The sequence below is a fragment of the Vulpes lagopus genome, chromosome 15, assembly GCF_018345385.1.
Source record: "Vulpes lagopus strain Blue_001 chromosome 15, ASM1834538v1, whole genome shotgun sequence".
Taxonomy (NCBI): domain Eukaryota; kingdom Metazoa; phylum Chordata; class Mammalia; order Carnivora; family Canidae; genus Vulpes; species Vulpes lagopus.
In genome coordinates, this window is record NC_054838.1 from 36,681,173 (window position 1) to 36,701,345 (window position 20,173).

The window sequence follows — 20,173 nt, forward strand, 5'->3', positions numbered from 1 at the left end:
CCGCTCCCCCTGCTTGTGCTCTCTCTCTCTCTCTCTCAAGTGAATAAATAAAATCTTAAAAAAAAGAAAATAAGGGAGAATCAAGAAGAGCCAGCTAACTGACCCAGATGCTGGAGAATTTTCCCATCACAAAAAAGAAATGATAATTACGTGATGTGATAGAGGTGTTCGCTAACCCTGTGGTGATCATCATATTTTTTTTTTTTTGTGATCATCATATTGTAAGATATGTATCAAATCAACAGGTCCTGTGCTGCAAATTTATATAATGTTATGTGTCAATTATATCTCAAAAGTAAAAAGTAGAAAACAAAGAGGGTGCTTCCCTAACTGCCAATAACTAAGGAGTTTGAAAATGGGAGCTGATGGCTGATTCCTCCAGAGCCACCCTTATGGTGAGGATGGGTAGGGCACTAACCCTGCCCCAGAACAAGCTGGAGAGAGTATGCTAAGTAGGATAGTTTCCAAAAGACCTCCCATTTCTCTTCCTTGACTACTGTATCAAGAAGGCTGGAGTCTGTTGGACTGTCTTTCATGTAAAGTAACAGAGAGAGTAGCCAAATTAGAGGGTGGGTTCTGGAGTTAGACCACCTCGGTTCACAGCTTGACTCCACCATTAACCAGAGGCATGACCTTGGACAAGCTCCCTAACCTTTCTGTGCCTCAGTTTCCTCATCTGTAAATTGTGCATTCATTCAACAAGTGTTTATTGAAAGTCCACAGCACACTCAGCACTGTTCTGGGTGCTTGAGATGTAGCAGTGAAGAGAAGAGTCAAAGATCCCTCCCTGCAACTTCTATTTTAATGGGACAAGACAATAATTATCTACTTAATAGGACCATTGTATTAAATGACTCAATGTATGTGAATTGCTTTGTTATCTATAGGAGCCTAGGTTAGCTCAGCACTGAATTCACCACAGGGAGAAGGGTGGGATCTTTCTTTCTTTCTTTCTTTCTTTCTTTCTTTCTTTCTTTCTTTCTTTCTTTCTTTCTTTCTTTCTTTCTTTTCTTTCTTCTTTCTTTCTTTCTCTTTCTTTTTTTTTTTTTATTTATTTATTTATTTATTTATTTATTTATTTATTTATGATAGTCACAGAGAGAGAGAGAGAGAGAGAGGCAGAGACACAGGCAGAGGGAGAAGCAGGCTCCATGCACTGGGAGCCCGACGTGGGATTCGATCCCGGGTCTCCAGGATCGCGCCCTGGGCCAAAGGCAGGCGCCAAACCGCTGCGCCACCCAGGGATCCCTTTCTCTTTCTTTCTTTCTTTCTTTCTTTCTTTCTTTCTTTCTTTCTTTCTTTCTTTCTTTCTTTTTTCTTTCTTTCTCTCTCTCTCTCTCTTTCTTCTCTTTCTTTCTCTCTCTCTCTCTTTTGTGGACTGTTTTTGTTTTTGTTTTTAACACAAGGAACTATTTCTGGGGAAGAATTGCTGCTTAACTCATTATAAAAATTCATTATTTTTTCTAATCACAAAAGAGATGCCTGTGCACAAACAACCAAACATTATATAAATGAATGACTTAGAAGGCAAAAATCCCTGGTAACCTCATTTTTTAACTATAGGCACTCTTAAGAACTTGGTGTATACATACCCAGATACTTTTTTCTTTATAGACCTTATCTTGACAAAGTCTTTTGTTTTTCAGAGTTTCCCCCCCCCCCTAGTTATCCAACTTTATTAAAAAACAATCTTGTTAAGCCTAATAAAATAAATATGATAGAATAAGAAGAAACTCGTGTGTGTGTGTGTGTGTGTGTGTGAGAGAGAGAGAGAGAGAGAGAGGAGAGAGAGAGAGAGAGAGAGAGAGAGAGAGAATGAATAAGACACAGAGAAAAAGAGACAAAGAGAAAATGAGAGTAATGGACTATGCTATGGGATTGTTTGGAATTACTATATCTCCTCTGTCAAGGAATGATTGGGAGCTCCAGTCTTATCCATCCTTTCTTTCCCTTGAGAAATGCTCATGTCATCAGTAGCAGTTCAGAAAAATCTTTCCTGAGGAGTGCCTGGGTGGCTCAGTCAGTTAAGTGTCTGACTCTTGATTTCAGTTCAGGTCCTAATCTCAGAGTCCTGATCTCAGGTTCATGAGGTAGAGCCCAGTGTCAGGCTCCCTGCTCAGCAGAGAGTCTGAGGGTTCTTTCCCTCTGCCTCCTCCCTCCCCATTCTCTCAAATAAATAAATCTTAAAAAAAAAAACAAAACTTTTCTGATAAAACGCCTTGGTATCCCATTTCCTTTCTGGATAATCAGGCATAGGAATGGAAAGTCTCTGAAATGCCCACAGGCAGTACTTTTTGAAGACAAAGGTTTTCTGATGGTGACCTGCCTTAATACTCTGCTGGATTTCCAGGAGTCTGTTTTTCATTTTCAGAAGGCTGGTTAATTCTTTTTTTTTTTTTTTTCAGTGGGGGGTTCTTTTTCAAATTTGCCTGCTACTTTTTTCCCACAATCTTGTGTACTTTCCTTGTTATTCTTGTGAAAAATCTCTTTAATATACCTAAGCAGAGCTGCCTTATAATCTTTCTGAGAATATTCCTTTTTCTGTGGTTCTAATTCTTCTTCTGGTTTTTTTCTCAGTGTGGATTGTTTCCATGTGGATTACTGTGAATCACAAATTTATTTTCACTGGAGAATTGTTTTTCCCCTCGAGGAATTCCACACAGCTTGGCTTGTGGGAGTGTCCTTACAGAGAAGTTTGACTTTGCCTTCTGCCAGGAAGGTTCTCCAGCCATATCACTGGCAGGGGACAATATTTTACAATCATTTCTTAACCACGTGTATATTACAAATGCAGACTCTAAACCCACATGTGGTCAAGACTTAGTGTTTTGGTTTCTTCCAAGAGACATTCTTTCCCCCACCAAACCCCTTATCGTTTCCCTGGCTTGCGGAACAGAACCCGTTTCATCTTCTCTGAGGCTGTAGTAGTCACTGAAAGTTCCTAGTTTCCTGCAGGACTCTCAGCACCAACACCCTGCCTTGTATGACCCTGCTGCCTGGGTGTGGACCCGTCTTTAAGCCTGAATGATGAGAAGGACACAGCCATGAAAGTGGAGGGACATTTGAGCCTGGGGAAATAAGCATGAAGGCTCTGCATCTGGCTCTCACAAAATGACATGTGGAAGGAAAAGCAAGAAGGCCAGTGTGATGGGAGTTGAGGGAGCAAGGGAGCTGGTGGTGGCAGATGAAGCCTTCAAAGGCTTCCTTCTGGCTCCGAGAGCAAAGAATGGGGTGGTGGGGGTGGGGAACGGGTGCTGGATGTGTAGCCTCTTAACAAGTCAGTATCGGTAGGTTGATCTTGGAACAACTTAGTAATTTATTATCCTTGGGCAAGTTTCTGCTTCTCATTTTGGTATTAAGAAATGTTGTCCCCCAAAAGGATGTTGTGTTATGCAGGGGGACAGTGGTGCCCAGTAAATTATGCCTCCTGGTATTTTGATCCTGTGTCAGCTCCTTCCTTGGAATCTGGTAGGGATCTACGATTTGCTTTCACTAGTGGAATGTGGTGGAAATTTTATTGTGCCAGTCCCACTATGGTGTGAGCCTCAGGTATTTAGTGTAGGGTGGTGCGTGCATGTGTGTGTACATACCCGCGTGTGTGTGACAGAGGACAGAGAGAGAGAGACTAAGAGAGAGAACTAGACATATAAAGGTGGAGAGACTCAAAGAGAACATTTTCCTGGAGCTAAAAAGCAGCCTATTTTTAAAAAGTCAGGTTTGTTATTTTTTTTTAAACTATCATTTGCCTTCTTCCTTATCACTCCTCTCAGCACCTTAGGAGCCTCTATTTTGGGGTGGGGAGCTCCAGGGAAAGGGCGAGGTTCCCTTCCCGAGTCCATCAAAAGACTGAAGCTGCTGCTGCTGCTGACCTCAAACTCTGTCCAAGCATCTGACAGGGTATGGCTCCAGGTGCAAGAGGAAAACAAACCATCCCCATCCATTCTACTGTAAGGAACCAAAATGAAAAAAAAAAAAAAAAGAGTAAGTGGAAATGGCCAGGGAAGACTTGTGAGTCAGGCACCGTGCCTGGGTCTACACGGCAGAGAGAGCAGGAAGGATGGAATGACCATGTGGGCTGTGTGGGCGGTAGCCTCGGTCTCAGCTCTGAGCAGCACGAGCACGCACGTATATGGCAATTCCTTCTGCCTTGCGGGGTCCCCAGTGGCCAAGCTCCAGGACAGTAACAGATTCATGGTGACTCTTTTTTTGGGCAAAACCACCTTAAGATATACCCCCGTTGGGAGACAGGGGCAAGGAGGTGGAGCTTCTCAGCAGCAGGATGTTTGGAAAAAAGACAAGGCAGTTCAAGGCAGGAGTCAAGGTTTCCCAAGGTTCTTTCTTAAAATACACTGTTTGGCTTTGGGGCTGCTGACTCACCCCCCCATTGGGGCATTCCATCTTGAGGCTATATATTCCCCAGAGTGCCTCATTTCCCACCTACAGTATCCACAGAAACATCTGCTTTCGCTTGTTAGAGAGTCAAAACAAGCAACTGTCAACCTATCATCATTTCCACTGGAGGACACATTCCTCTTGGCTGATGTGTGCCCTCCCCAGTCCCCCGACAGCCTGCCTGTGTGTGACACTGGGAGCTGATCCTGATGATAAATGGAAGCATCTCTCACATCCTCGTTTATCTAACCTCCTTACACGAATAGCAAGACTTCTCTTTGGAGATTCGTGCAATAACTTCTGACTCATTAGATAAGCGGTAGGCCCTGGACCCACGAAGCAGAAAGCAGGCTCTCCAAGCCCATTGCATCCCCTCCTCTTCCTCTGCACTGTGGAAAGCAGTCTGTCCTTGGAGCCAGAGGACCCACGTTCCACCTGCTTCCTGCCACATGCTGGAGACCTGGGCCAGGGTCCTTAGCCTCTCAGGGGCCCAGTGTCCTCTTCCACAAAAATGAGTACAGTAATACCTATCCTGCCAGCCACGCGGGGATCTTGCGTGGTCTGAATGGAATCTCAGGGTGGGAAGCGATCTTAAAGAGTCTCTGATGCTTAAATTTCCTCCTGTCATAGCACCATTGACAACCTACACTTGAACTATTTCTGTGACAGAGAACTCATTCCTACAGAGAGTGTGGTGCGTTGTGAGACAACTCTGATTTATTCTGAGCTGAAAACGGCTTCCTTTGCCATTCTACCAATTGGTTCTTCTTCATGTGGCTATGTGAAAAGAGGGCAAGTCCCCTTCTGGAAGAACAGCTTTCAGATATCTGGAGGTGTACTGCACACCGATACAGACAGAGCAGTCCCTAACTCCTGTCACCACCAGGCTAAGCTTTTGACTCCCCTCACTGTCACGGCTACTATTCTCCAAAGGCATGTCAGGCAATTTACGATCCTTAAAGTATCCTGTCTATAACCGAATGTGGTGCTCAGGATGGTCTGAAAGTGGAGAGAATGAGCTGGGCCATTTGCCTCTCTTGTTCTAGACGCTACGGCTCTGTTAATGCAGCTGACCCTCAGCTGCCTTGGTGGTTATTTCTCAGTAGCAGCACCTCCTCTATGATCTCAGTTGTGGACACCTAACTTTCTGATTACCACCTCTTCTCTGTCCAGCTCATTTTCTCTTTACCCAACTCAATAATTCTTAAGCTTCATTAGGACTTACCATCCCCTGATCTGCATGTCACTGACCTCTACTTCCCCACAATGTCCTCATGTCCCTTCTTACTCAGCATAGATCCCAGGACACATCATCATAACCATCCCCTTGAAGATACTCGCAATTCTTTTCTCTTTCTCTCTCTTGCCTCTCAGAATCCCAGCCCGGGTTAAATCCTAATCTCTGCTTCTTCCTGTCCTGCATTCCGACAGTTGACACTGGCTTGAGAAAAACACAGAAATAGGTTAAATTCATGACCAGTGATCTGCGGGGTTGCCCATGGGGCTGTCCAGCAACCATCCTCTAGCACCGTCATTTGGACATTGCAGGTCTTACCTCCTCCAGCCCTAAACCTCCAGCACCGTCCTCATTCAGAGGGCCTCCTGCCCCCCCACCTCATGTGCCCACCTGCCTGCACCTGTCCCCAGTACTTGGCCTCTGTGTTCATATCTAAGGCTAAGCCCTCTCATTTACTCTGGAACTTTAGCTCCCCCTCCCCAACACTCCCTTATGAATTTCTTTTCTACAGGATCCTTCCCATCCTGTGTAAGTACAATATGATTTTCTTTCATCTTAAAAAATAAAACAAAAACAAACAAACAAAAAAACCCCACTATGATGATTAAAAGCTTGCTTCTCATCGCTGGATAGGGAGATCAGATGAGGGGACTTAGAAGCTCAGTAACCTGCTGCATGACATCACAGAGGTAGAGGTGGTGGGGTCAAGAGTCAAGTCCAGTTTTCCTGCACCTCCAGCCCACTGCTTTGGTCAGAATGGCTGCGTGCAGGCAAGGGAGGACTTTGCCAAGGATACCCAGGCCAGCCCTGCCAGGATCTGGGCACTCTCGGGATAGCAAGAAAGGCTGGAGGTTTTCAAGTGACTAGTGGACCTGCTGGGTCTGGAGGAGCCTGCTGAGCTGCTGAAACTCTGTCTTGACTGACTTGCCCATCACACTACACGTGGGTGGAGGCTGTTTCCAGAACTCTGTCCCAGTACCACGCCAGACACAGCAGGGTGTGCGGGTGGCCGTGATGGCAGACAGATGAGGCAGTGAGGGGGGCAGAAGCTGCCCATATCACACACCCCAGCACACAGATGGCACCTCATAAATCTTGCAGGCCCACAGCCTGTATGGCCTGCTCTGGTGGCTCATTAGCGCTGCTCAGTCCTCAGATACAGGTGGAAAATGACAGCTGACATGACAAGCTGCCTTCCAAAGTCACCACTCACAACATCCCCATTGATGCGGAGAGCTCAAAACAGCTCAGCCAAGGAGGTTTTCTTCCTGGGACCTCAGACACTTAACTGTCTCCCAGTCACAGGCCTTCTGTCATCAACCCTCTTCTCTGTCCTCCCTGCTCCCAAAGATTCTCCCATGGAACAAACCCATTGGCTTTGTGTCTTCCAAATACATGGATGGGGTCAAGCTGCAATTTTCAGACCACGCGGAAAAGCATGCATCTCCTGCCTCTTGTTGAAACCAGTGCTGACTTGAGTCATACCATGTCTTAAGAGTCCTCTTTCAAAAGGAACAGGCTGACCCACTTACTTGTCTGTCACAGCCTGCATGAACTCGTCCAGCAGGTCATCGTACTCCTTCCCACGCACGCGCTGGTGTTTCAGCCCAATGTACAGAGGGTCTCTGAGCAGCTCCTGGAACAGACAGCATCGTTGCTCAACAGTCCTGGGTTAGCAGGAAGGACCAGAGAGAGGAGGCCAGAGGGAGACCTCAGTAAGAAGAGCCCAGGCCACACTGTCTCTCAAGAACAACAAAAAAGAGATGGGCAGATTTTGACAGGTGGGCTGGGCCTTCGGGTGGAGAAGTCAGCACAAGGAAGGCCTCGGGGCTGGAAGCAGAAGGAGGAAGTACCTGGCGTATTTAGGAAATAGGAAGAAATTCCATGCGTGAGGGTCTCCAGGAGTTATCTATCTTTGTGTCTGTGTCACCAAAACTGTGAGCTCTGGGTTATGTGGTTATGGTTATGGTTATGCTCATAAGCATCTGGGTTATCCTCATCTCTATGTGAGCTGCAGGATGCAGAGGTAAGGACCCCACAGCCCCACCTCGAGGGGCTTCCGTTCGAGGCTGACCCCCATCCCTGACCAGCCGTGTGACCTCAGGCAAATCACAGGACCCCTGGGACTTGTCTTCTCATTTGTCAAATGGGGATGAAATGTCAGCTGCACGGGGTGCTTGGGATGATTAAATGAAATAATATATGCACAAGAGCTTTGTGAATTTTAATACACGCTATGAAGTAGTGGCAGCAGCTTTAACCCGCGTGGCGCATCCTGTGTGCCACATACTAAGGACTGTTCTAAGTGCCAGAATGTCCCCTCAGAGGTGGGACAGCCATGGAGGTGTGTGGCTTGGGACTCCCGTAAGAGAACCTGCTGAGGGCGGGGAGGTGGGTGGACAGCCTCAGCTGCCTTGCTGTCCCTGGGCTGCTCCTGGCCCTGGCTGCACACGGTGGGGCCGGGCGCCCTCCTGCAGGGAACCTTCGCTGAGGCCTGCCGTCAACCCTCCTGAGGCTCTCCCAGGACCGCACTGCTGCCTGGGCTCCTTACTGAGGTCTTCCTCCAGCCTCCTCTCCTTTCACAGGTGTCACACCTGCACAGGAGTCTGAGGGCCCCACCCACCCCACCCACCTGCCACCTCCTCCTCCTCCCCCCTTCATTCTCCATGGTTGTCCCCTGATAAACCTTTCACACCTCTGTCTTCTAGAGGGCCTGAGCAGACACAAAGGCAGGTCTTGTTATTTCCTCCATTTGACAAATGAGGCAGCGGGACCCAGAGAGGTAAAATGAGCCCCCTGGACCTTGGGCCAGTAGGTGGAAGGGTCAGGAGTCACACCCCAGCTGCCTGGCTCCAGCGCTCACCACGGTCTTCACACACAGCCATACCACCTGGGCGGCTCTTTGCGCATTAACCAGAACTCTTAGTTTTTGTTGAAGACACCGCTGTCAATCCATAGTGTCTTGACGGTGCTGCAGAGGTGGTTGTGCAAAGGTGTAGGGGATAGCAAAGGATAGGCAGCATCATCCTTCTAAACTCTCACCCCCAGTGCTGAGTCCACATAATTTGAGGTGGGCTTACTGGCAGCAAAAAGGTGGACCCTGCCCTTAGTTTCTCACTCCCTTCACCCCTGGATCATACCTCCCTGAGATAGGTTAGGATGCTGCCCTGGCAGGTGTGTGTGTTTGCGAGACTGAAGGATGGCAGTGGGCACATCAGTGCCCACTCTTCTCGTGCCACCTCCAAAGTGACCCTCTGAAAGCCACTTAGAGGCAGCAGACATCCAGCCAAGGGCAAAGCATAAAATAAATGTGATGACTTGATGGAAAGCTAGGCGGTTATTAATATAGGTGGTTTTTAAGACTATGCAGCCACCTGGACCAATGTGCATGAGATTATTTAAAGTGAAAAAAGGGCAGATTCAGAATTGCACAGATGTGATTTCAACTCTCAGAAACACACACATACAGCCCAGAAGGGCACACACAGAAATGATAGAAACAGTGGAACTCCTGGCACCTGCAGAAAACATTCATGTTTTTAGTTTGTGTAGGGACTTACGAGGTTCACAGTGAGTTGTCACTTGTAATGCTGCCAAGTGACAGATTTGAATCACTGGTACCCCAGGCAGCAAAAAGTGAATTTCTCAGTGCTGCATCTGCGGTCTCTGGGGCAAATCAAATTTTCCAGTAATACTGCAGAATTTTAGGGTTTTCCAAAAATTTCTCAGTATACCTGAGTCAACCATAAAGAGGTACAACTGAGATATAAGGGTGGCTATGAAAGCTTTAAAACATTCTTATGTTTTGCTATTATATTAAAACATTTTATGCCCGAATTATTTCATAACTAAGTACACACCCAGAAATTGGAAAGAAAGTTTCTCTACAGAGTTGGCACTAAAAAAGAGCTTCTTCTATTTGTATAGAACTTTCAAATAGGGGCAACCTGGGTGGCTCAGCGGTTGAGCTCGGGTCATGATCCCGGAGTCCTGGGATCGAGTCCCACATCAGGCTCCCCACAAGGAGCCTGCTTCTCCCTCTGCCTGTGTCTCTGCCTCTCTCTCTGTGTCTCTCATGAATAAATAAATAAAATCCTAAAAAAAACCCTTTCAAATAATTCACTCCTGAATCAAAAGTAATTTGATCCCTCTATCTTACATATTCTCATTTTGTAGATGGGGAAGGTGGAGTTCAAAGGTTTATGGACGTTGCCCAAGCTTACGCAGCCAGGAAGAGGCTAAGCTCAAACTGAGCCTGGCTTTGACTGGATCTCACGACACTGCCTCTTTCCCCCCGGTATTCCACATTGTGGGGGCCAGGTGACCTGGGAGTGGCCCCTCATGCTCTGCTTGGTCCTCTGGAGGAATTGGATAGTGGCCGGGAAGGTGGGGGGTATCTGTGATCCTCCAGATGAGGCTGGGGGAGGGGGGCAGTGACAGACAGAATGGCAGCTGGAGTCCCCATCCCCGGCCGATTGGACCTCCTCTGGCAGGAGGGTAAATGGCTTCTCCTAAACAGCACAGGGTAGAGCACTCATGGCTGTCTTGGCACAACATGTAGCTAGAAGTCCACGTTCTGCCCTCTGTCCTGCTGAGGGACGAGCCTGTAAGAATGGCTGCCAGCAAGTTGTGGGACGGTTACCTGGCCTGGACTCTCCTTGCAGCCCTCCTCTATTCTTGACTCCCTTACATAAATGTCTAGTTTTTAGTAAGTAGTATTGCCAGATAAAATATAGAATGCCTGGTTAAATTTGAATTTCAGATAGGCAATATATTTTTTTAAACCTAAATATGTCCCAAGTTTTGCATGGAACATATGCAAAAATACAATTAGTTATTTATCTGAAATTTAAATTGAACTGGCATCCTGTATTTTGCTTTGCTAAATCTGGTCACCGTGTCAGGAGAGGTGGGAGGAGCCCTGGAGGCTGGCAGGCAGCGTCCTGCAGAGGCAAGAGCACTGCCCAGCTCTGGCTGGGTGGGCCTCAGTCTGGGACTGGCTTTAGAACCAGAAGGGGGTTGGGGCTTTACAAATGGGCAGGCCTGGGTTTGAATTTAGGCTCTGTCACTTAGGTCTGTGACTTTGGGTTTTTTTTTTTTTTTTTTTTTTTGAGACACAATGTCAGGGAAAACAACATGGTTTCCTCTTCTTCACTGAGTCCCAGATTTAAGCTGGAAGAGACAAACCTCCTGCCTCAGAAAAATATTTATCTTGTGTAGCAAGGGACACACTAAAAGGTTCTTCAGGGAGCAGCTGGGGGTCTGGGTCATGGGGGTTCCTGCTGTGGACACAGAACACTTTCCCCTCCCAGGGTGGTAGGCATGCCTACCACACATATCCCTGGGTGCTCAGTTAAGCCCAGGGTGAGCTACAAAGATCCTAGGAAGGGCACCCTTGCAGGTCAGGTGCACATGGAGAACGAGTGTGTCTGACAGCACCGCACGGTGACTGCTGGTTGTTCAGCAGTTGCAGTCTTGATGCTCTTGCCAGGTGGGAGCAGCCCTTCAGCACTCAGATCTGCTGGTGACCTCACACTTCCCTAGGAGTCCAGGAGCACCCCCAAAGTGCTGTCTGCAGGCCTGTGGATAGTCTGTTCCCGTGTCTCCCCAAGAAGCTATCCCCCCATTAAAATCCACTGAGACTCAAGACTTCTGCCAGGAGAAGATTTCTAAGGCTCAGAGGCCATATGAAAGCTAAGCCCTGGGGTTGCCCTACAGGACCTGTAGTGTGGAGCGGCATGTGCACTGGGCTTGGAATGAAACCTGGGGAAGAAGCCATTTCTGCCCTGCACCCCCTTTGGTGGGTGAAATGAGAGATCTGAATGAGCTGTACCCTTGAATAACAGGTTTGAACGGTAGTGGTCCACTTACATGTGGATTTTTTTTGATAAATACAGTACAGTGTTGTACATGTATCTTCTCTTGTGATTTCCTTAATAGCACTTTCTTTCCTCTAGCTTATTTTATTGGAAGGATACAGTGTATGATACACATACACAATGTGTGTTAATCGACTATGTAATTGGCAAGGCTTCCAGTCAATTGTAGGCTATTAGTAGTTAAGTGTTTGGAGACTGAAAAGTTGTGCATGGATTTTCAACTGTGTGGGGGTCAGCACCGCTCACTCCCAGGTTGTTCAAGGGTCAACTGTAGTTCAGGTCCCTTCTAACAGGGATAGTCAGTGATGCTGTCTTTGGCTGCATGTGGATTAAACGAGAGAAACAAACCAATCCCCACACACCATGACGAGGCCCCCAGCAGGTGGGCCTCTCTGCAAGGGGTGGAGGGGTCCCCTGGCTTTGTCCCTTTGGAACTTAATCATGGGATGTCCCTCTTCATGGGATCGCTGCCCGACATATTCATTCTTCCAAACCTCCTTGGGGTCGGCAGGTAAAAGTGACTCAGAGTTTGAGGGCTGTCAACAGCAGATGTTTTCCTTCAACAGGAAATGTTGAAGGGTGTTTTCCTTGACTGATTAAAGCTCCTGTTGCCTCAGGAGTTTTCACAGAGACACACATGCAGACAGTCTGGTTATCCTGATACTACAGCTCCTCAAACAGTATCCTCCGTGCACTGACATGTAGATGGAAGTTGCAAGGTTAAGCCTCTCTCTCCTATTGCTCTGACTTGCTCTAGGGGAGAGATGTGCCCTCAAGACTTCTGGGGAGGAGGGAATCTTTTGAATTGACTTATTATTATTATTATTTTTTAAAGAACCGTAGTGTGGAAGATCACATAGTAAATGCATTTGGAAAGGGCAAAACCACCATCTTCCCAATGCTGGCCACTTTGTAACTTTGGATTTTTGTGTCTTGAATTTTGTGAAGAGGGTCTGGTGGGAGTTTGCCTTCCTCTGGGGCAAGAGGACCATGCATATAGCATCGATAACCCCTGGGCCTGGGGCTGAGTGTCCGTGGGACCCTGACTGCATGAAAAATCTCCTTTCCCATTCTGCATTACCCAGTCTACACCGCAAATCTACACCCCTTGAAGCAGTGCGCCATGGTGGACAGGACAGCTCTGAAGCCAGAGAGACCAGGTTCAAACCCTGACTCTGACCCTTAGCCTATGGGACCTGAGGTGAGCAGTTCACACGTGTCGGTCTTAGGTTCGTCTACAATCCAGGGGACAGCAACATCTACACAGCTGGGGTGAGAATGACATGAGAGTGAAATCCTCGAGCTGTGCCTGGCACACGGCAGTGCTGGCACAGGTCTTACTGCCTTGGGTGGGTTCGAACCGCTCTCTCTCCCCCCATGGTGTGCACCTGCTCTCACCAGGTGTATCCTCCTCTCAGTTGGGGAATACTCTGGTCCCTCCTGCCAAGAGAGGGCAGATCCAGCGGAAGCTCTCTCCCTCCCACGCCCAGCAGGGAGAAGTGATTCAGAGGCCTAAAGCTCTAAGCGGAGAAGCAGACACTCGGAGGAGAAGGAACACATTAGCCATTAAAATGATCAAGTAGGTGACAGGGTTGAAGCACTGACAACTAGAATATTCCACCCATGCCCTGGCTCTCATTTATCTCCCTCATGCCTAGCAGAGAGCCTGACACATACTAAACATTCAATAAACTTTTGCTAAGTAAGTAGGGAGAAAATGTTCATAAAATAACATTCATTGAAAAAATGAGAACAAAATTATAGGCACATTATTACTCCGTCTATGTTTTTGCATAGATGAATATTGGAAAGGAACATGGATGTAGCACTGTGGGATACATGCCATTTCTCTTTCAAGATTTTGAATAATGTGTTAAGGTTACTTTAGTAAGAAACATTCTAAAAATCAAGCAATGACCTTGGCTTCTAAAGCAGTGGGCAACCCAGGCAGGCAGATGTGGTGTGGGCAGAGGAGGGCAGACACAGGTTAGGATCCCTCCCCGCCACTCCTAGCAGATCATTTGGGGCAAATTAATTTCTCTGTGCTGTCAAGCTTCAGCACGGTGGTCTGTGAAAAGTGCTTGACCATGGTTTACTCAGGGTTTCTCAGTATCTCTTCTGGGGGGATTATTACAAGTTGGGGACAACTCTAAATTTCAGCATATCATTGCAGGGCGTCGGACCTTCAATGACACAGGATCTTACGCATCTCCTAGAGGCAACTGGCACCCTTTCAGGGGATATAGTGCCCTTATGATCAGACTCAGTCTTGGTCAGAGCCAGCTTTTAGGAGACAGTGAGTAAAAGTCTCAATTAAATCCAGTTGGAACATAGCAGGAGGAATTGGGTGGAAAGGACAACCAAACAAACAAAGTTCACTACACTCTACACTCATCCATGGCTGCATGATTCCACGCATGTTGAGACCAAAGGACAATTTCTGCAAAAGCTAGGCATCTGGGCTAGGGAAGAGAACCACAGCATGGAGCAGACCTTGAAGACTGGTCTTGTTGAGCAACTATAGGGCTTGTGCTACCATCCTGCCTCCTGTCTCCTAGGCTGGATGGGAGGCATATGCAGAAGAGCTTCAAAGGCACAACACTCAAAAACCTTCTGTTCCAGTTCCTCGTTGAACTAGAGGGGGATCTAGTCTGAATAGGCACAGGGACTCAGCTGGCTGCCCGCGGTGCTGGGACCAGGGTCCCCGCTTCCCAGGCCAGTACTTCTTCCACTCCCCTGGTCTTGCCTTATCCCACACCCATGATTTCCCAGCTCTTAAGCCAGGTCTGTCTGGCTGTCTTCTCATTCGATTGCATCTGTGGCTGAAGCCTGAATAAGCATCATTCCTCGCTAGGAGCCCCGTTTTCTCATTTAGAAATGGGAATGTATGGTGTCCAGGGAAGAGGAAGGCCAGGCAAAGACTCATGGCAAGTATTTTAAAAATCACTGCAGAATGCGAATAAGATAACTTTTTCGGCAATATGAATCAAGAATCTAAAAAATGACCATTCCCTTTGCCTCAACATTTCTGTTTGTAGGAAATCACCCTAAGTAGATAATCACACATGGACACAAAGACTGATCTGCAAAAATGGGCTCAGGGTAAAACTTCTATTTGCAAAAATACTAGAAACAACATGAGTGTCCAGCTGTGGGAGGTTTCCTCTGTAAACTGTGACACACTAGGCAGCTAGTAAAGTGACATTGTGCAATAACGGCAAATGACCTGAGAGAAAACTCACCATATATAGTTAAGTTTTAAAAAGCAGGATATAAAACTATATATTCATCATAAACCCAATTTTGCTTTTATAAATGATTTAGGGGGAAAAGGCTGGAAGGAAATATATCAAAATGTAAAGCCTAATTAGTACTGGTTGTGTGACTGATATTTTATTTTTAACACTTCTCTGATTCTCAATTTTTTCCCCAACTTTTAAAAGATGAATTTGTACCAACTTTAAACTCAGAGATACATGTCATGAAGAAAGAATCCTTGGGTAGTTTTTTGTCTTCCCTCTCACAGGGACCCAGAGCAGAACCTAAAGACAGAAACCCTGGTGTCCCCAGGTGGTACCCAGAGCAGTCACACTCTTGCCTCTGGTTTGAGCTCCTTAAATCCCAAGCCATCTGGAATCTGCTGGTGGATCTCACCAACAGTTTGGGGTTCGTTCTGTCCCTGGGCTTACAGGACATGCATCTGCCTGATTCAGATATTTCAGCCTCTGGCCCTTGGTGCTTTGGGTTTTAATTCTTTCATTGCGGCAGCCTGCCTCTACAATGCTGAAAAAATACCGCCCAGCAGCCACTCCTGCTGGCATCAAGGGACGTTCTTCACTGATGAATTGGAGAGAAGTTTCAGAGGGCAGTCATGGCATGGGGAAGGAAACAAGGCCCAAGCTGGGGCCATGGAGGGTGCAGAGAGCATTGAGGAGAAAGGGGAACACAGAGACCCAGTGGCTAGGGGAAGAGACCGGGTTGGACAGACAAGGAGGAGAAAGATCTCCCTGTCATAGCCGTGCAGGGGAAGCGCCCTGGAGAAGGAGACCCAGGAAAGCAATGGCTCAATGCTGTGTAGCTATAACTGCCCCTTGAAGGTGCCCCCCACCCCACTCCAGCAGCCACCTTCTGGCCCCAGAGCCCCGGGCCCAGGCAGTGCATTACCTCGTTGTTGGTGCCGACATCCAGCAGGACGGGGAGGCATTGCTGCGGGCTGACCCCTCCACATGCCGTGTACAGGGCCAGCTTGCCCACGGGGATGCCCATGCCGTAGCAGCCCAGGTCTCCCAGGCCCAGGATGCGCTCCCCATCGGTTACCACCACGGCCTGGAAACAATCAGGGAAGTGCTTCTTGTGACAAAGTGCTCATGTTAGCCACCATCCCACATCAGCATTGACAACTGGATGCCCACCTTCTCTGCTGGGGAATGAAGCTGCTAGTTTGGGGAAAGGCTAAGGGATTTATTCAATTGCAGGTGATAGTCCTTCTCTCTGTCCCCATCTCTCTGTCTGCCATCCTGCAGGCTGGTGAGAAGCCCCACTGAGCTGAGCTGACATCTTGCCCTGTGTTCTGAGGTTTGGGAGGAGGGGCAGCAGAAACAGCTGGAGGGAAACCACAACTGGTCACTCTCCCTAGAAGAAACTAAGCAGATATTCTCAGCTCAAGATCTGGGCATGGGGATGGAAGGATGTAATGAAAGGGGACAATGAGGAACAAGTGTTCATGCTGCTGCCACAAGCCCCGGGTTTAGAGGCTGGTGGAAGTGCTCTCAGGACTGCTGTTGGGGTATAATGAGTCCGAACTGCAAAGGGCAGGGCTTCTGTGACTGCTGGTGTTGCTAATTCACATGAACCCAGGAGGGCTCTCAGCTGTACCGGGGTTACCTTTGTGCTTTGGAAAATAATAACTGTAGTCATATACTATGTGCTAGTTCGAGGCTTACTCACTGTTAATTAACAGATGCTGATGAAGTTGATGGTGATAGAAATTACTATGATTCTGATAGATGTTCATTTATTCATTTCCTTACTACATATTTATGAAGCACCTACTTTGCAGACACCCTGCCAGATCCTGGGAGGAGGAGCATCAGTTTGCTCATTTGTAGTAACAAGTATGTATGGATTCAGGCCATAAAACTAAGGGGCAAAAAAAAAAAAAAGACAGAGAGAGAGAGAGGAAACATGTATATTTATAATTAACAACTCTGGGAGGAAAGTGAGTGCCACAGAACAGCCTGAGGGCAGCAGAGATGGAGAGAAGGGAGAGTTTACTTCCTGTAGGGTCACCCTTTGTAAGGTGTCCACACCTCAGGCAGGAGAAAACTGTCCATAGGGGGTAGAGCTGGGGAGGAAGGCGCTTGATGCAGAAGGACATTTGGATGTAGGATAGAGGCGGGAGGCTGTGGATTCTGTGTGGTGAACAAGGAGGTGCAGGTCACATGAAAGGAGGGAACAGAAAGTGCAGCAGGAGTCAGTGAAGGGTCTTGAAAGTCAGGGGACAGAGATCCCCTCCAGTGACAGTGAAGTTGTTTATAGGTCACCCCAACCTGCTCACCATCACTGCCTCCCTCCATCTCGAGTGAGTTAAGTTAGTAGGGCCATCCATCCCTCCATTGAAGCCTGCTTTTGACCAGGGCTTAGGACCAGCTCTGAGCTATGGACATCCTGGTGCTCCTGGGCATGACAGGGCTCAGTTCAGCCCATGCAGGTGCAATAGTAAGCTCTGGGGATAAAGGATAAAGACCCATTCTTGCCCTGGAAGGAAAAGTTTAGGATTCAGTACCCAAAGGCCCATGACATCTTATCATTTGTATTCTCTAGCTCTCTAAGGGCAAGAGCACACAAAGGCCGCTGCTGCCCTTTGGTAGAAATAGGTATAGAAATTCTTAAAAACACTCCTCTGCTTCTGGAAAGGTGACCTGGGGGATGGGGGAGGTGCAAAAGACCCATGAGGATCATGATATTCCCCCTCAGATTGATCTGCTGCCTCTATGGAGAGTGTTCTTAACCCGCATGCCACCTGATTCTTCCCGCGGCCTTGGCAGGTAGGTGAGTCTGAGATTGTTATTCCCATCTCACAGGTGAGCAAACAGAAGCTCTAAGACCTTTACGTTTTATATACATTTGTTAAGTATCAGCCAGATGCCATGCACTGGACTGAATGTTTCCACATCAGGTATCTTAGAAAGATTAGATGACTTACCAAAGTCACCTTGCTTGTGCACGTGGCAGGTCAGGATTCTAATCAGGCTTGTGGTTCCTGGCTCTGGGCTCCTTCTACCACCATTTCAGCTGGGTTAAAGCACCTATGCTCTCGGTCAAGTTCTTCCCTGCCTCTGTGGGCCCCCCCCCCCCCACAGCCCACCTCTGACTTCCCCCTGGCAGCTCTCCCTGCGGGAGCCTGTGGCTTCATGCTGCTCTGGGTGCCTAGACTCAGGGCATTTCTCTACCATCTCTCCTGATCAAAGCTTCCTTATTCTGATTCCCATTTTCTCAGAATTTCTCTCCTTCAAGGGGCAGTGAGTTAACCAGGGGAAGTCGGTTACTACTCCAGGTTGTTATCCCTACAATTCTGGGGCCTTTCCAGATGGTGATGGGGCTCTGCAGTGCTGCCCCTCCGGCCTGAACCATGCCCGGGCACTCTACTGCATGGAGTAGAGTGAATGTCTCCTTTGAGGGAATGTCTCTCTTTCGTCTGCCCTCTACTCTCCATCGCACGGTGGTAGTGGTCCAGTTATTACAGCCGCTTCACAACCAGACTCATCTTTCTTCCTTCCAGTCTCTCCTGCCAACCAGTGTCACAGTCTGTCAGAAGCCTATTTTCATTATGCCATTCCCAGGCTCAAAGACCTTGCTTGAGTGACCTCGAACTGTCCATAGAATAGAGTCCAAAACATTTAACTCTTTAATGGTCTGAACCCAATATACGTTCTGACTTATCTCCTGCTGCTTGTCTGCACACAAGTGCCTACTCCAGCCAAACTAACCTCCTCACTCCTCCCAGACACACTCTGAATTCACCTATAATCTCTCTCTCAGCCCCTATATTCCTGTTTCCTAGAAGGTCCTTCTCTGTCTCCAGCAGGCAAACTCTGCCCATTACAATCTGATGCGATTTCTCCTAGCACTTGTGGCGACCACACAGCCAGCCTGCTCACCCTTCCTGTCTGCTTGCTTGCCTTCCACAAACATAGGCTAAGTAAGTACCTACTGCTTGCCAAGCCCTGCATAAAGTGCTACTTAAACATTTGGGTTCTTATTTAACATTTTAAAAAATGCTCGTTTTATCTCACCAAACAACCTAAAGGTTAATGGCACGGGTTCTGGAGTCTGATAACCAGGTTCCTTGATAATGCACCATATGTAATCTTAGGTAAACAGATAATTTTTCTGACTTTTAGTTTTCCATAAAATGGGGGATAATCATATCTAACTCAGGAGATTGTTGTAAAGATGAAATGAAATAATATCAGTCTCATTTTAACCAGGTGCCTTAGGAAGTGACCAATAAATGGTTGCTGCTCTTATGATTATTATGATGGTTATTATTTGGCACAAAGATGTCATATTGGATTTTTAATTGTTTCACATTCTCTCTAGTTCAGCATTACACAGAAAGGCCATGCAGTAAGCATCTGTTAAATGAGTGAATGAAATGGAACCAAGCGGAGACCATGGTGGCCAATGGCTGAGGTCAGCCATGCAAAAACTGTGGCTTCTACTGTCATCTCTAAGCAGGAACAGTACAAAGCCACCTTCCTCCATGACACTCCCCTTCCAGAAGCTGTCACTCTCTCTCCTCTGAGTTCCCATGGCATTTTTCTCTTCCAAACACCTATCCCATTCTCCCTCGTATTATAGTTAGATGAGAACTCCATCTTTCATGGGAGTTCTTACTTGCCCTAAGCTTTTTAGGGTAAGTAATGAGTCTTGTCATCTTTGATTCTTCAGTTACTTAGCTTGGTGATTGCAAAATGTGATACAAAACTGGATAAATGGTGGGCAACAAAATAGATCCAACACAGATAGCAAAGGATCTCCACAGGACTGATTCAAACCTGGTGTGAATGAACAAGTTCAGGCAGAAGATGCTGAGGATCTTATTTTTCATGACATCAATGGAGCTGGATGCCAAAGGCCACTAGTCAGTAGGGGTCAAAATCTGAGGACAAACTTGAGAAGCACTGGGGGGTTTTAGAGTCCAGCAATAACTATCACTGAATTACAGGATCACAGTTTCCTTGTTTGAATGGAATCTGCAACTCATACCTCTTCTGTATTTCAGATGACTAAGAGTGAGGGTGGGCCACATTCTTTCTCTGTTTACCAAGCTTGAACCTACAGCCTTTTCTGATTTATTGCTCATGTCCCTTAGCCTAGGTGGACCCAGTGGGGCTGATTGCAGACTGACCCGAAGGTCATGACTCCTTGCTTGCTCTAGCCCCAGTTTCCTTGGACTTGTAGCTATGTCATGGGCTGCCCACAGCCCTCATTCTTCCTTTTTTCCTCCTCCTCTCTCTCTCCACAACATACATAACACACAGTCTGCAGTTTCAAAGCTTGGTCCCTTCCACCCTTCACAAGCAGACACCCAGCTTCCTTGTCTATAAAATGGGGACAATAATAATCCCTACCACTTACAGGTCATTAGAAGTTGCTGCGG

At 47.3% G+C, this 20,173-nt stretch overlaps 1 protein-coding gene across 4 annotated transcripts in view; it reads right to left on the bottom strand.

Annotated features, from left to right (window-relative positions):
- Window positions 1-20,173, bottom strand: part of ME3 (malic enzyme 3) — a 187,954-nt gene that overhangs the window by 40,779 nt on the left and 127,002 nt on the right. For all 4 annotated transcript variants that reach the window (XM_041729700.1, XM_041729703.1, XM_041729702.1 and 1 more), the window contains 2 exons: window positions 15,673-15,834; window positions 7,162-7,265 (listed from right to left, as the gene is read on the bottom strand). In XM_041729700.1, coding sequence (XP_041585634.1) covers window positions 7,162-7,265; window positions 15,673-15,834 — 266 coding nt within the window. The remainder of the gene's footprint in view (window positions 1-7,161; window positions 7,266-15,672; window positions 15,835-20,173) is intronic.